The sequence below is a fragment of the Cryptomeria japonica genome, chromosome 6 (assembly GCF_030272615.1).
Source record: "Cryptomeria japonica chromosome 6, Sugi_1.0, whole genome shotgun sequence".
NCBI classification, from domain to species: domain Eukaryota; kingdom Viridiplantae; phylum Streptophyta; class Pinopsida; order Cupressales; family Cupressaceae; genus Cryptomeria; species Cryptomeria japonica.
In genome coordinates, this window is record NC_081410.1 from 200,415,967 (window position 1) to 200,431,056 (window position 15,090).

Here is a 15,090-nt window from a genome sequence, read left to right on the forward strand (position 1 = left end):
AATAGAAACTTAATCTTCCGTTTGAGCGAGTTGGCATAGAACCGTCTAGATCCTTCTTGAGAACAAAAATTTTTCTAAGTGTTGGATATTTTGAAAATTTCTTCTAAGTTTTGGAAAAATACAAAAAAATTCTGAGTGTTGAGTTTTATTTTTCCAACTTCAAACTTGATTGATCCTTTGTTAATGGTGGATCTTCATGTGTTTCATGTCACATTTATCCCTTTCTCCAGCCATCTCTTCTTTCCTTTTGGCGAACTTGATCAAATGTTAGTCCAAATTGTGCTTGCTAGCTGGGCGGACTTTCATGTTGTTTGGACATTTTACTTGTGTTGGGGTGGACTTTGCCAATGTCAAGCCAAAGCATGGCGGACTTGGCACTTCTTTGGCCATCTCCCCTTTACTTCTTCTTAGGCGGACTTGAGGCTTACTTGGACGTTTTTCCAAGTGTGGAGGGTGGACTTGTCACATGTCTTGCCATGTTTTCCTTTGCTTGGGCGGACTTTGTGAATGTTGTGCCAAATTTGAGGGCGGACTTCACACTTAATCTGCAATTTACACCTTGGGCAGACTTTACATACCCTTTGCCATCCATTTCATATGCTAGGGCAGACTTGGTGAACTACTTGCAACTTAACCTTGGCAGACTTCATTCACCTTGGGCGAACTTTGAACCTAACTTGCCATGCTACTTCTTTGCCTTGGCGGCCTTTGACCTTCATGTGCCATGCTACTCCTTGGGCGGACTTTGTCATTGCCAAGCCATACTTGAGGGTGGACTTTAGGCTCTTTGTGCCATGCTAGGCTTGGACGGACCTTGCAGCTGTTTGGACATGCTTGAGGGCGGACTTCATGATTGGCTGGACAATATGCATGGCCGACTTCACCTTTGTCCAGCCATCTTCACATTTCTTCTATTGCCATCTTCATAGACTTTCTTGCTCCACCATGCATGTTTATCTGGAACATTTGGACAAACACTTTGCCTGCACAATTCACCCTGCTTTTTACACTTGGAGACAATTTTTTTATTTTGAAGATAGGAACGATGTTGCCATGACCTGAGGGACCCAAGTCAACTTTCAAAAATGCTGGAAAAAGCAAAAAGCAAGCCAAAAAAGCTGCTTCCCGGATTGGTCCCAAAGTGCCAAAAATCAAAAAAGCAGAAAAAGCAAAAAAAGTAAAAAAGCAAGATTCCACAAAAATGGGAAGATGTCAGAATTGACCCTAAGCAATTGCGATCTTCGTCCTTAGGGCCTTTTGAGTGCTTCTGTGACACCCAAACACAATTCTAAGCATGATATCCCTATTTGGCTCAGATGACTCCTGAAAAACTCTAACTCTAAAACTCTCGAAAAAGACTCATGAAATTGCAAAGCTAAGACAAAACCCTAAAAAGCAAACTACTGGGGGTCCCCATTTGCAATGGAGAAATGTGTGAAATAGGTCACAATAGGTCCTTACTGAGTCTAATCTTAAATTCACAGCTCTTACTATTGTTGAACAGGTAACCTTCACACTGAAGATGCCAGCTGAAAGATTCATGAAGATAATAGATGAGGGAACTGCTGCAATTCATAAAGAAGATATCCAGGATGCTATTTCTGGTCCACTAACCTCAGGAAGATTGATAAAAAAATTGAGAATGAGTACATTGACTTCCAGAACAAGTACTGTATAGTGCATCAGTATCAGAAGAGGAGAGATGAACCAGTAAGAAACATGGAAATGACATACCAGAACTATGAGTGCTCCAGCTTGGATAGGATATCCTGATCCCTTGGCAGAGAATATGATACTTATGAGATCAGAAGATTTGTACCCAAAAAGAATGAAAAAGGAAAGGCCAAATAAACTGATAAAGAGGATGAAGAAATTGAAAAGGAGCAGAACGACAGTGATAAAGAGGAATAGAGCCCTGTTGAAATCAGGTTTTTTGAATGTGTCACAGTAATATTTACAAACTGATGTAATAGACAATAGACTTGATATCTTTATGCAGTATTTATTGTTTAACTTTAAACTGAGTCTATTTTTGTGGTATAGCCTGGTTGGAGCTTTGATAGTGTGATCAGCTTGATCACTTCTAATGTAACCAGACTATGATATCTTTATGCTAGTATTTATTGCTTAGACTGAGTCTGTTTTTGTGGTATAGCCTGGTTGGGGCCTTGATAGTGTGATCAGCTTGATCACTTCTAATGTAACCAGACTATGTATGCTGTTGTTTTCTTTCAGTAATCAATCTACAATTCAAAAAACAATTTCAAGTCAGCAAATACCATCCATAAAATATTGTAAATGACTCATCTGAGCAACAGTTGGAACAAATAAGAGGTACATATGTGCCTTGAATTGTGCACACAATCCTGACAAAGATTGGCATGTTTTAGTCTAAAGTCTCTCAAGAGGCTTTGTCAATTGATACAGCCCAAAAGGTCCAAGAGACATGGGTGGCAAAAAGAGGGCTTGGCTAGGGTTTAACCTGCCCACAACATGTTGGCATAGTCAATTTCACATCATTTGCAAAATTGCTTGATGGTGATAAAAAATCAAGTGTTTTTTGTGATATTCATCACAACATAAAGGACATGACAACAATGAATTAAAAATATCTTATTTGGGTATGATAAGTGAATTAAAATTTAACTACATACACAAGGATAGAAGCACTAAATTGTCAATGGAGACCTAAATAGTACTACCCATGTGTCTTCAAAAAAAAAATATGAAATCATCAATGAAGGATGAATTCAAATGAGAGACCACACAAAGCATTAAAAAAATATGAAAGCAGCTCACAAAAATGTGTAAAATGATCAAGAAAATAAACATAAAGGGCCAACAATCCCAACAATGTGCTGCTTAATGGTTGTCGAGCTTTTTTTAATGATTGCTTGATCACATCACCTAAACTCAAGTTTCAAAATGCCACCCTAGCTTGGAATTGGCTCAAATCTCCAAGCCTAAAGACTAGACCTGCAAATAAGATTACAAAATATAGATCTTTAACAATACAAAAAAAATATTAACCTTCCACAAAGCTAAACATGTAACATTTCATCACAAGGTTCGAAAAAAACACAAATGCAATATCGAGCTAGTTCTTCTCTTTCTAACCATAAATCTAAATAAATTGAGGTTTTATACTTTATTTAATTTTAATAATGCCTCTTATGATACAAATTGACATGTATTGCATTTTTTATGTACTTATTATCCATTCATTAGAATTTGAAAACAAAATATATGGTTTATACACTAAAAAAAATCGACTATTTTTGTGTCGATTAGGAGAAACACAATGATATATTTATCAAGCTCTGCTCACTTCAATAATTAATTAGGAAAAATATATTTACTAAAAAAATTATAGAAATTATATTGGCTAAAAACTGTGTGATCTTATATAACATTCAACCAAAGGATTTTGAAAAATAGATGATGAAACTATATGAATGGGGAGCACATTTGCCTATCTACTATGTTTCACTCAAAACACATGAATATTCTTAGAAATGCAATTGTTTGACCCGTTTAAACTTTATAATTTTTCAAATAAAATTAGTTGTTTAATAACTCAATTCAAAATGATAGAATTCTTGTTCTTAACACAGCTTTGAATTTTGAGTGTAAACTTCAAATCATTCATCAATTCAACTTTCTCTTTTGTCAAGGAAAAAATACCCCCCATTTCAACCTCCCAATTCAATTCACTTTCCCAAATTGTTTATCCAATTTAATAGATCCTACAAACCATTTCAATATATAAGACACACTATAAGTCATCATTGTCATCATCATCACTATGGAGTCCTATGTTCCTCATTTTATAAGATTTATATTGATTTATTGTTTGATATCGAAGTTATATTATAACAGTGTTTATAACATCCTTTCATTTTAAAGTATCATATATTTCAATATATAAGACACACTAGAAGTCATCATTGTCATCATCATCACTTTGGAATCCTATGTTCCTCATTTTATAAGATTTATATTGATTTATTGTTTGATATCGAAGTTATATTATAACAGTGTTTATAACATCCTTTCATTTTAAAGTATCATAGTTTAATTGTGGATTAACTGGTGCTTTATATGAACCACAAATAATCTATATGTTGTATACTTTAAAATTCAATGACCCTATGTTTTACATGTTTTGTATAGAGCAATCAATTGAAGTTTGAAGAATTGAAGATCTCGACTTCCCCTCACTATAGATTCTCGTATAGCCATAACTATATTTATTAGATCTTTTCTAAGAATAGTAACTTTGACATCAATGCAAAGGACATGTATAGCTGTTTAATCTCATAGTAGAATAACTATATATTTTTTTATTGAATTCTTTCTTAGTCTGTGCACAAGATTACCCATCCTTAACAAGCAACAAATAGATGCATGATAATCTGTCTATCCTTCAATTTTAACCTATGTTGGGAGATGCCGATTAGAGGCAGCCTCATACTTTCTATCACTATGTTTTTGTGACTTTGTCATTTTGACATTTGTAATGCAAACTTGTAGCCTTTGGGCATTTTGGTGTATGTAGCTTTACTATTTTCTAATTTTATATCCTATGAGCATTGACAATAAATTATGGAAGCAATTAAATATTAATTTGAGCAACCCTCATGTGTACTCTATTTGTTCTGTTTTAAGGATTCTATAATGTATATCATAGATATCAATATGATGAATGCCTTATCGTTGTTATCAATGTTATCACATGAATATGTGAAATTTCCCTATATTTTACGTATTGTTTATATAGTTGTCCCCTGTCGTCTCCCAAAATGGCTAAAAAAATCCACCCCTAAAATGTGCCCGCTCGTGCTGAAAACTTGGTGGAACATAGACAAAAACCCTTGCTTCCAATTTCAGGTGATCCCATCTGAGAATCACAATTGTGCTGATTTGTGGGGGTTTTAGAGATATCTTCTGTTTGCTACATTGGCACTACTGTGCCACTACAATGTTGTTGCTGAGTTTTGGAGGTTTCAAGCAAGATCCCAGTGATAGATAATTGGATTTGCAATCAATTATCGTCATTTCATCACCAAAGCATATTTGAAGGCTATATATTGAGTTTCAGCTTTTTGGTGGATTTTGGACATCACTTGGTGATGGAACTGAGTTACCCTAGCTGAGTGCCACATTGAGGAAATAAAATTCAGGCATTTAGGGCACCTTTACCAGTCAAAGCTGCTGCTGCACTCATCATTTCAGTCATCACCTAGCATGCAATATCCCAAGATAAAGGAAATTTTTAGCAGCATATTTGATAAAGTCTTCAAGGGTTTCAAGTCGGATTCAAATTTTACATACCACCCGTACATATATCCAGCCTCCCATACCAGTCAGGGATCCAAGAAAAAAATATTTTATTCGAGGGTTTCATTGAGTTTCCCAACATCCTCAGATTTCATCAGCAAGTTTTGATTTTTAGCTCTACACTAGAGTGTGGAATTGGTGATCAGTTGAGCATTGGCTGTTTGGTTTCAACTTATTTCATAAAAATCAAACAGCTGCATAAAATATTACATAATTTTAAATTGGGGACAGTACAGAATTCTCCATCAAATATCTCCAAGCTTAACTTTGATGGAGTATCAAGAGAATCCCCAGTAAGGCAAGAGCTGGTTACATACTTAGGGATGGGAAAGGCCCATTTGTGGGAGCTTTTCCAATCCTAAACCCAAGAGGAACTAAAAATGAACTGCTATAAAGTCTTGTCAAAGGTTTCAATTTGGCACTCTCATTGGGTAAGAACCTAATGTAGAAGGTGGTTTCAAGCTTACCATCAACAGAATGCCAAAAAGAGTCAGTTTGAGAAAGAAGCTTGAGAGCATCTTGATCAAGGCACGTAGTTTAATCACTTGCTTTCAAAGGTATCAAAGTTATCGAATGATACAAACAAGCTAATAAACCAATAGATTGCCTTGCCAATGTCAGGGTAGATCAAGATCCCATTATCCTAATCAACGACACAAACCCCAATGAATGGGAAGGCTTAAATGATATCTTTCATGCATTCACTATAGGTGCCACCATACTTTACTTTTGAGCATAAATTGATTGACAAGTTGGTATTCAAGCGATTCTGTTGAGGCTCATGCTTCAAAGCAAGCTAATCATAATGGAGTCAAGTTGGGAATACTACAGATCATCAACACCTCATACTGGGTTTCTACTTCTACCTTCATGTTTTTCAATTTGGCTATTTCTTCACCATTCTCATATGCATCTTTTTATTTCTCAAGCTCAAGCACCTCATTCATGTGGCCATATATAGAGATATATTGTTCTATGGGATTGTTTTCCAAACGCGAATGTAAAATTTATTCCATGAAAAAAGTAAAGACTCTATTCATTATTAATGCAATTATGGGCCACTTAAGCACAGGAGATACTAGAGTTATATGTGCAAGGGCTTCAATTGATGAAAAATTCACTAGTAATGTTGCAACTCTGATAGTGAGTGAGGCTTTTTCCTTGGGAAAGTACGTGTCTGTACGGCAAATATTCCTACCCATGCTAAAACCATTTCTAGGGCCAAAGAGAAACAAAAGTAGTAAGGTAGAGCTGTAGAAGAAGTACCTACATACCGCTCCAAGATCAACCTAATATTCCTTCATGAAAATTTCATGGTTCAACACTTTCATTACACAAGTCTAATCTACTGCATTAGGGATTTGAATGTGAAAATTGTGAGAGCAAGGAAGATTACAAGTTTCAAACTCTGGCAGTATTATAGCGGCCTTCACTTCACCATGAAAACAGAACCCATCATCAAACAAAAGCATAGGTCATTCAGTTCAGCAATGAGGAAGAACATCCTGCTTAAATCCGGTATTCACAAATATATAATCTGTACATAAAGTCAAGGGGTAGGGATCCATCAATGGAAGAGCACGCAATGGACAACAGACCCAACCATAATGGTGATGATGAGTTGGTTATAATAAGAAATGATCAAGTAAGATTGAACATCCATCTAAGCAGCACATTGATGCCACGGGAGGCTTCTAATGGTACTATTGAATTAAGTAAAAGACATTTGAATCAAATAAAGAACATATAGCAATTATTTGTTAGAGCATAAGCTGCTTGGATAGCTACAAAGTTTGGATGACTTGTAGCAATTCAGCCTAGGAGTCACTGAGGATCACCTTTGGATGTGAATATAAGATTTGTTTTATCTGTTTATACCAAGCAAATTCAATACCTAGGGCATGAGAATAGAATTCTAATTTGCTATGGAAACAAAGATTTTATCAGTAAGTTATCTTGTTTGGACCTCATTGGCATGTGGCTGTTACTCCCCTGCCTCTCTCTGCAGCAAAACTCGATCTTACTTGTGGCAGATGGCTCCTTGCAAGAATGTCTTATTTTAATGTAGAATCTTATTACACTTGCACAGTGGCAGTCTCCTAGCTATCAAATTTAATTTGTAATGATTTGAGATAGATTATTGAGCATCGGAACCCATGGCAAAATCCAGAAATACAAAAAAATCATCTTCTTTTTTCGGGTTCGGGGTCCTGTTTATATTCAAGTAGCATTAGGCTTTAGCAAAACAATTGTGTGATGGCTTGCATGTAAGCTAAAAGTTTCATCTTCAGTATAGCTGAAAGTAATTCCCAATGAATCACGGGAAGTTGAACTGAAAAACTTGCATGGTCACCATAACAAAGATACACATTACTTTTCAAGCAGATTTACCTAAATTTCATGTTGCTTGTGATATGTAAGAGTTTACGGCATTGGTAAAATTTCAGTAGTATTTCTGTCAACTATTCTGTATGTAACAACAACACCAGGAGAATGACCACCAAACAGTAACTTTTAAAAATCAGAAACTCGTACACACAATTGAAATCCAGGCAAAACGAAGATGGATAACTAACCTGATATAAAATATGCATCCAGTTGGAGTCTCCTGGCCCTGGAATGTGTTTCAATATTATGCCACATTTTTCAAATTCCCTGAACACTAGGTTTGTATCGCTTGGACTGAAGCTGTCAAAAACAAAAAACAAGAATTAAGTATGACCCAAATGATTATTTGAATCTGACTACAAATATCCCATCTCATTACACCAATTTTCCATAATGTCATTCATAAAATTGGATTTTTCAAAATACAAAAAATGACTAAATTGTTTGTTTCGGAGATTGATATCACTGACTAACATTTACCCGCGACTGCCCCAGGTCATCGAATATCATTAAATAAAAACATTGAACTGTAATCTAATATATCATGTAACCTGAACGTCGATTGGGAGATTGGTCTAACAACACGGTGCACACTTCCCAGCACGGAAAGCCACCGTGGGCAAGACATTGCAACATGGTCTGCTGCATACATTGCTTAAAGGTTTGATACGGAAGCCTGTATTACTGGATCATGTCTAACAACAACCATCCTAGATCACAGAAGCAAATAATGACCAACAAAATACTAGAACATTGGTCCAATACATTACATGACCTGAACCGGCAAGCATGGAAAAAATAAAACAGTACTTAGACGAAAATTTGACAACTTAACATACCCAAAAACAGTAACCCATTCTTCTTCGTCTGCAACTCTATCACTGAAGCCACCATCCCTATGGATATCTGGTCTCACAATCTCTCCTGAAGATGGAAGCGTAAGCAATCCACCAGACTGCTGCTGCTGCTGCTGCTGTTGAACCACTCCTGACATATTGATCACTCTTCCCCCTCTCTCTCCCACCTCCCAGCTCCCCTCGTTCCCCAGAGGCCGCCAACTGGAACTAATAATTCCAGAAGCATGGTTCTGTGAAGCACCTTGATTACTAGCTCCCAATGCATAATTTGGCACTGCTTCTTGGGTTGTATTTGGTGTTTCAATGGGAGCGTTACCCAGTCCTGATCTCAGATTACCACTGTAACTTCTCATAGGTGTAAATGGGTCACCCGCATTAGTACCCAAGAAAGACAAACTTGACCTGAATTGGGGTGATGGCCTGGACTCAGGAGAGGCCGTAGCATAATCCCATGAACCGATAGCCTCTGGAAAGGAATCAAGGCGCTCGTCCAGAGTAAAATTTGGCGGAGGGGGAGCATCAGTACCACCAACGAGACTGTTTTCCCTCGATAAAGGAGTGCCTGTTGCTGTTTGAACGGGTGTGCCGAATGCATTTTTCTGAGATGACCTTCTTGATATGGGGGAGGGTGTTAATAAATCTCTGCGAAACACCGATGGTCTCCCAGACCTTGAAGTCCTCTGAACTGAACTTGTATTGTTCATTTTATGGCAATCCCTGTTTCCAGTAAAATATATAAATACCTGTTATTACCAAATCCTAGGTATAATTTGTGCAGCCATTGAGCCCTTTTGTACAAAACCTATCACGCATCTAATATGACATAGTGTTCTACATTCCATTGCAGTGATGTTGCCATGTATACTTTTAAAGATGGAAAAACACTTTCAAAAATTAAGAGACTTGAACTCAAAATTGAATATCTCTACCTGATTGCGAATCTTTTAAGGAATATTTAGCCCTGAAATTGTTTCCCCTACCGTCAGATTATTGGTAACAGGAGACGTGAAAGGGTATTCCTCTGCCTGTCTTGGTTACGGTTTGTGTAAGCCATCATTCAAACTTTCATCGGGAATTCTCCACAGAGAGCATTTAGAGGGAAACTTGAATGTTTCGAAAAAAATTTAAAAAACCCTAGATGTCAAAAAATCTATTCGGATGTCGTGGCGCGGGGCTGTAGCTATTGGCTCCAAAACGGCATGTCCCCACATGATATCATAGGACATCGCATCCAGAATCTCATGGATCGAAGTTATGGGGACCCACCGATGACATGGAGGGATCTTGGCGTTTCATGATGTGAATAGCCGCGGTGTGTTGGGATGCGTTTATTCTGGTTTCAAAAAGACAGTACGGATTGACTAACACGTGTGTTAGTCGCGCGTTTTACATCGTCGATTTTGCAGTTAACGGTTGCGATTGACTAACCTATCACTAACATGTTGTACGAATGGTCTGTTTTGGAACTAGAATAGCCGCGACCCGTCTATTCTGGCTCCAAAAAGACAGTACGGACTGACTAACACGCGTGTTAGTTGCACGTTTTACACCGTCGATTTTGCAGTTAACGATTGTGATTGACTAACCTATCACTAACATGTTGTACGAATGGTCTGTTTTGGAGCTAGAATAGTCGCGACCCGTCTATTCTGGCTCCAAAAAGACAGTACGGATTAGTCACGCATTTTACACCGTTGATTTTGCAATTAACGGTTGCGATTGACTAACCTGTCACTAACACGTTGTACGACAGGTCTGTTTTGGAGCTAGAATAGCTACGACCTGTTGTTTTCGCCTCAATAGAAAAGTTTTCACACGGCTAACATTTGGTCGGCTGATCTCACAATTAGGGGCACACAGCGAAAATTTTAACCTCGTCGCTCTCACGGTTACGGGCACTCTATCACATGTTCATAAAGCTCAATTTATATTTTTAAAAATTTAATGCAAAATTGGTAAAAAAAAAATCAATAACCCGGAAACAAAATTGGTAAAAATAATCAATAACCTGGTCGTTTGAAATTCTTGTTATTTTTTCCGTAATCCATAGGGGAAATATTTCCATAAAATCTTGATCGTTCTGGTTGAATCAGGGAGTTGTTGAATCACTGAGGGAGGGAGTTGTGCATCCAATGGAGGTATATACATTGAATTGATATATGTTTAATTTTTGAGATCTCATCGGGGTTTTTGTGAAATCTTTTTTTTGTATGTCCAATGATTGTATCGCAGGCTATGCGGGAGTTGTGAAAAAGGACATATGGTTTGTGGTTGGTGTGGACAAAGTTGGCCACATGCATAACGCGAGTTGTATGGGATTATTGTTATCACTTGCTAACACGCAAGTTTTTCATCGGGATTTTTCTGAAATCTTTTTTTCTATATGTCCAATGCTTGTATCGCAGGTTATGCGGGAGTTGTGAAAAAGGACAGAGGGTTTGTGGTTGCGCAAAGGTGAGGACAAAGTTGGCCACATGCATAACGCGGATTGTATGGGATTATTGTTATCACCTACTAACACGCAGGTTTTTCATGTGCAGGGAGGAGGGATTGTAGCGCAGAGGTGGGTAGGAGGTCTCAAGATTGGTGTGTAGGGTTTGGTGCCAACGGTAAGTTCAAACTCTAACAGATAACACGATGGTTTTTTTAATTCCCTGCAAAAACCTTCCAACTAACAACCCTCATGTTGTGCGAAGATAGTTGAAACCCTAACACATAACACGACATTTTTTTATTTTCTAACATTTAATGTGTTCACTGTGAATCTTGTTTTTAATTTGCAGCATTCAAGTGGAGGTGTCAGGAAGCCAAGTGTCGATGTTTGTCTGGTGGTTGGGTGAAGAAGAGATAAAGGTGTGTATATTTGCCTAACCATATGTGCCAGTTTTCCATAGCGAGCAGAGCTGTGAAAGATGAAATGCCAATTTTCTTCATTTTTGTATGTTAAAATTCAAATTGTTTGAAAGTGTCCACTATTTTCTTGGGCCAACCAAACACAATTATGTTGTTTTATTTGTTGAAAGGTTGCGTGATAGGGCCAAATATGTTAATAGTTAGAAAATACAGCGGGTTGCTTGCTTTCTATAATTGTGAAATTGTTGCAATACCTCACTCTTTTGAGTGTTATGCTCTTGTTGTCAGCCAACTATGCATGTGTCTGTGTCTCTTATTCTCTCTAAATATATCACACACACACACACACACACATAAATGAAACATTCCTCTTCAATCTTGTGCAGGTTATGAAAGCTAAGTTCTTTCATTTTTGGTAGACTTTAGAAACGAAAAATGCCATAGAAAAAAATTGTGTGAATGCATATGTTTGTGTGTATATGTGTGTTTGTGTCTGTCATTTTGTCTCTCTCTATATATATCATGCACACACACACATAAACATACATATCTACACATGAATGTGAAATATTTGGACCTCCTGACCACCTATGCAACACAATCCCTCGTCGCTACACACAAGTAACTCTCGTGTTAATAGCCTACTTATTAAACCCGAAAGCTTGAGACGAAAAATGAAAGTCTACCTAGTAGCCTTGTTGCAATGTGTCGTGTTTTTTAGTGTTCTGTTTCTGTAGTCATTCAAATATGCATGTTTGTGTGTATATGCATGTGATTGTGTGTCTACCATTCTCTCTCTATATATATCATGCACACACCCTAGTTCGCCCTTGTTGTTGTCGTCGCTCGTATAATGTGCATCTGCCCTTGCCTGTGTGCTCCAAAACAACTGACTAACCTTCCTGTTCAATCCATTGTTGCTCATATTTTTAGTGTTTTGTTTCTCTCCTCAACCAATTATGCATATGTTTGTGTGTATGTGTTTGTGTTTGTGTGTCTGTTATTCTCTCTATGTATCATGCACACGCACACATATAAACATACATATATACATGGGTAGTTTATATGTTGCATGATATATATAGGGAGAATGACAGACACACACATATAGACACAAACATATGCATCATTGGATGACTACAAAAATAGAACACTAAATAACTTGACATGTTGCACAACGAATTATGTTGCATAATTGGTTGGAGCGTGAATGGCTACAACCATGCATGTATTCCCATCTATTCCAAGGAGCCGGAATTGTTGCAGCCACATAATCCCTCATCTATCCCTACATGCAATTGTCATCTTAACAACCTACTTAGTAAACCCTTAAGCTTGAGACATAAAAATGAAACAGCCTTCTTAGTAGCCTCTTCCTTTGTGGATGCAATCTTTTCTTTGCAGCCCTTGCCACTGACATACACATTGTTTGCCATTCTTTTTCTGTTGTTGTGGTGTGTGTTACGAGCATGGCTAAACTATTGTCTCTCGAAAGTGGCTAAACCGCCATGAAAAATTGGTTATAAAGTTTGTGTTATCGACTTGTTCGAAGAATTAAAGTCGCATCTTGTTCTGTTGATCACAATCAACTATCTGTTATTTTGGGAAAAGTCAATAACACGAAGTTTATAACCACTTATTGGAGCGAGTCTACAGCTAAACTAGCTCCAAAATGGGGCTAAAAAACTCATGTTATTGACTCTTTTGAAAAAAATTGAGCAATCAAAGCCATAGCTAATTTCGTTGATCACAATCAACGATCTGTAATTTTTGAAAAATTTCGTGTTATTGACGTGTGGTTTTGGAGCCAGTTTAGCCCTGACCCAAAATTAGATGCGGCTTTGAATTTTCAAAAATTTATGAAAAAGTCAATAACGCTAGGTTATAACCCTATTTTGGAGCCAGTTTAGTCACCCCCTATTGTGCGCACTTTCATCTCCTACGACATGACATGGTGTGGAAGTCGCCTACCGCATGTCCATGTCATCATAGCCCCTACGTATGCCATGTGCACCTTGTCAGAGGTCATGCGTGGGACCACCTGCAAGTGGGCATGGGTATGCATGTATTTGTATGTTGAACTATACATTGCGTTGGTACGACAGTACCGTTTTGGAGCCAAAATAGCTCCTTCCGAGATGCGTCTAAACTTGTTCCAAAATGATGTGGACATAGTGGAGGTGGCATCCACACCATGTCATGTCGCTGGAGATAAGAGTGCACAGATCATGCTATCGTAATCTGCCAAGTGCCCATATTGTTAGCGGTTCGCTAGACAGCAAAACCAAGTTTGGATTATGCAACTATGTTGCCTCCAAAATAGTAGCGCCATACCGACAACATGCATACCCATGCCCACTTGCAGGTGGTCCCATGCACGGGCAGTAATGAGCTGGACATGGCAAGACATCGCGTAGGCCGGGGGATCTTACGATGTGGACTTGTCGGAGGTGATGCCCAGACCGCACGTCATGTCGTTGAATTTCAGGGTGCGTATAACACACAATCGGTCCTTTGCAAACCACCAAGGTTGTGACCATAAAAGGCTTGGTTGGGCAGGCGAGAAAGTAATGGGAGACAACTCTCTCCCATTGTTGTACTTGTATGATAACATGCAGGGTTGAGTGTCAATAGCTTAGTTAGGTCAATAACTACGCATTTAAAGTTTATCCACTCATATCTTGTGGTCAATAACATGCAAAATAACTTGGAAGGCAAGAAACAAAAAAACAAGAACTTGGCTTTCATAACTTGCAGAGGGATTGAAGAGGAATGTTATTCAGTTGCAATTGAGCAAAAAAGGAAGGCAAGATACGCATTATACGAGTGGCGGCAGCAACATGGGTGAGGGTTTGGTGGTTGTGGAACTGGGAAAGGTATGTTAAAATCAGTTATCTTCGCACAATTTTTTTCTTTGGCGTTTTTGTTTGTGAAGTCTAGCAAAAAATGAAAGTTGCAAGTACAAATTTTTGTAAAAACGAGAGTCGTAGATAGATATCGAGGAGTCTGTTAATTTTGGGCTCTGGTGAAGCTAAATGTGGATAGATTGTCAATGCACAAGCTTGCATGATTGCAGGGGCAAAGGACTGCCTGCAATGGAAGTGGGAAAGGAAAATCCAAGATGGTCTGCATACAGACAATTTCAGTTTTGTTATGTTTGTGTTTACTGTATTTATTTTTGGTTGTATTCATTGTCCATGGACTAATAATGTTTGTCTTTTCACTGCAAGCTTATTAGGACACATTAGATTTGGGTTTTTTTTTTTTTTAATACCAAACGCATTTGTACACTTTCTTCGTCACAGCTCTGGCACTATGGCAAACTGACACATGTAATTTTGGTGATATACATTACTCATTGTTAGTTTATATTGAATGTTAAAGTGCAATTTGATAATTTAATATGTAGGTTCATTCTATGTGTTTTGAAATGCATTTACTTCCCAATGTAGACTACCACCAACACTAGTTATCCATGCAGGTTGTTTATTTCCAAGGACGATTGAGAAGTCCACCGAAAAGTCCAAAATTTCCAGGTTTTTGCTCCCTCTGCCTGCTTTAATATTACTTGCACTGTAACGTCTCCTTACTAATAATGTTCAGGGCTTGTCTAATTTCTTATAAGAGGCTTGTGTTTTATATATATTGAAGC

At 37.8% G+C, this 15,090-nt stretch overlaps 1 protein-coding gene across 2 annotated transcripts in view; it reads right to left on the reverse strand.

Moving 5' to 3' along the window:
• LOC131063512 (nuclear pore complex protein NUP35) overlaps positions 1-9,881 on the reverse strand; it is a 33,283-nt gene extending 23,402 nt beyond the window's left edge. The window contains exons 1-3 of one of the 2 annotated variants that reach the window (XM_057997360.2): positions 9,515-9,881; positions 8,568-9,302; positions 7,917-8,028 (exon numbers count right to left, since the gene is read on the reverse strand). In XM_057997360.2, the coding sequence (XP_057853343.1) occupies positions 7,917-8,028; positions 8,568-9,289 (834 nt within the window). In that variant the 5' untranslated portion in view covers positions 9,290-9,302; positions 9,515-9,881. The remainder of the gene's footprint in view (positions 1-7,916; positions 8,029-8,567; positions 9,303-9,514) is intronic. The other variant, XM_057997361.2, reaches the window with a different exon arrangement.
• Positions 9,882-15,090: the final 5,209 nt, after the last annotated feature.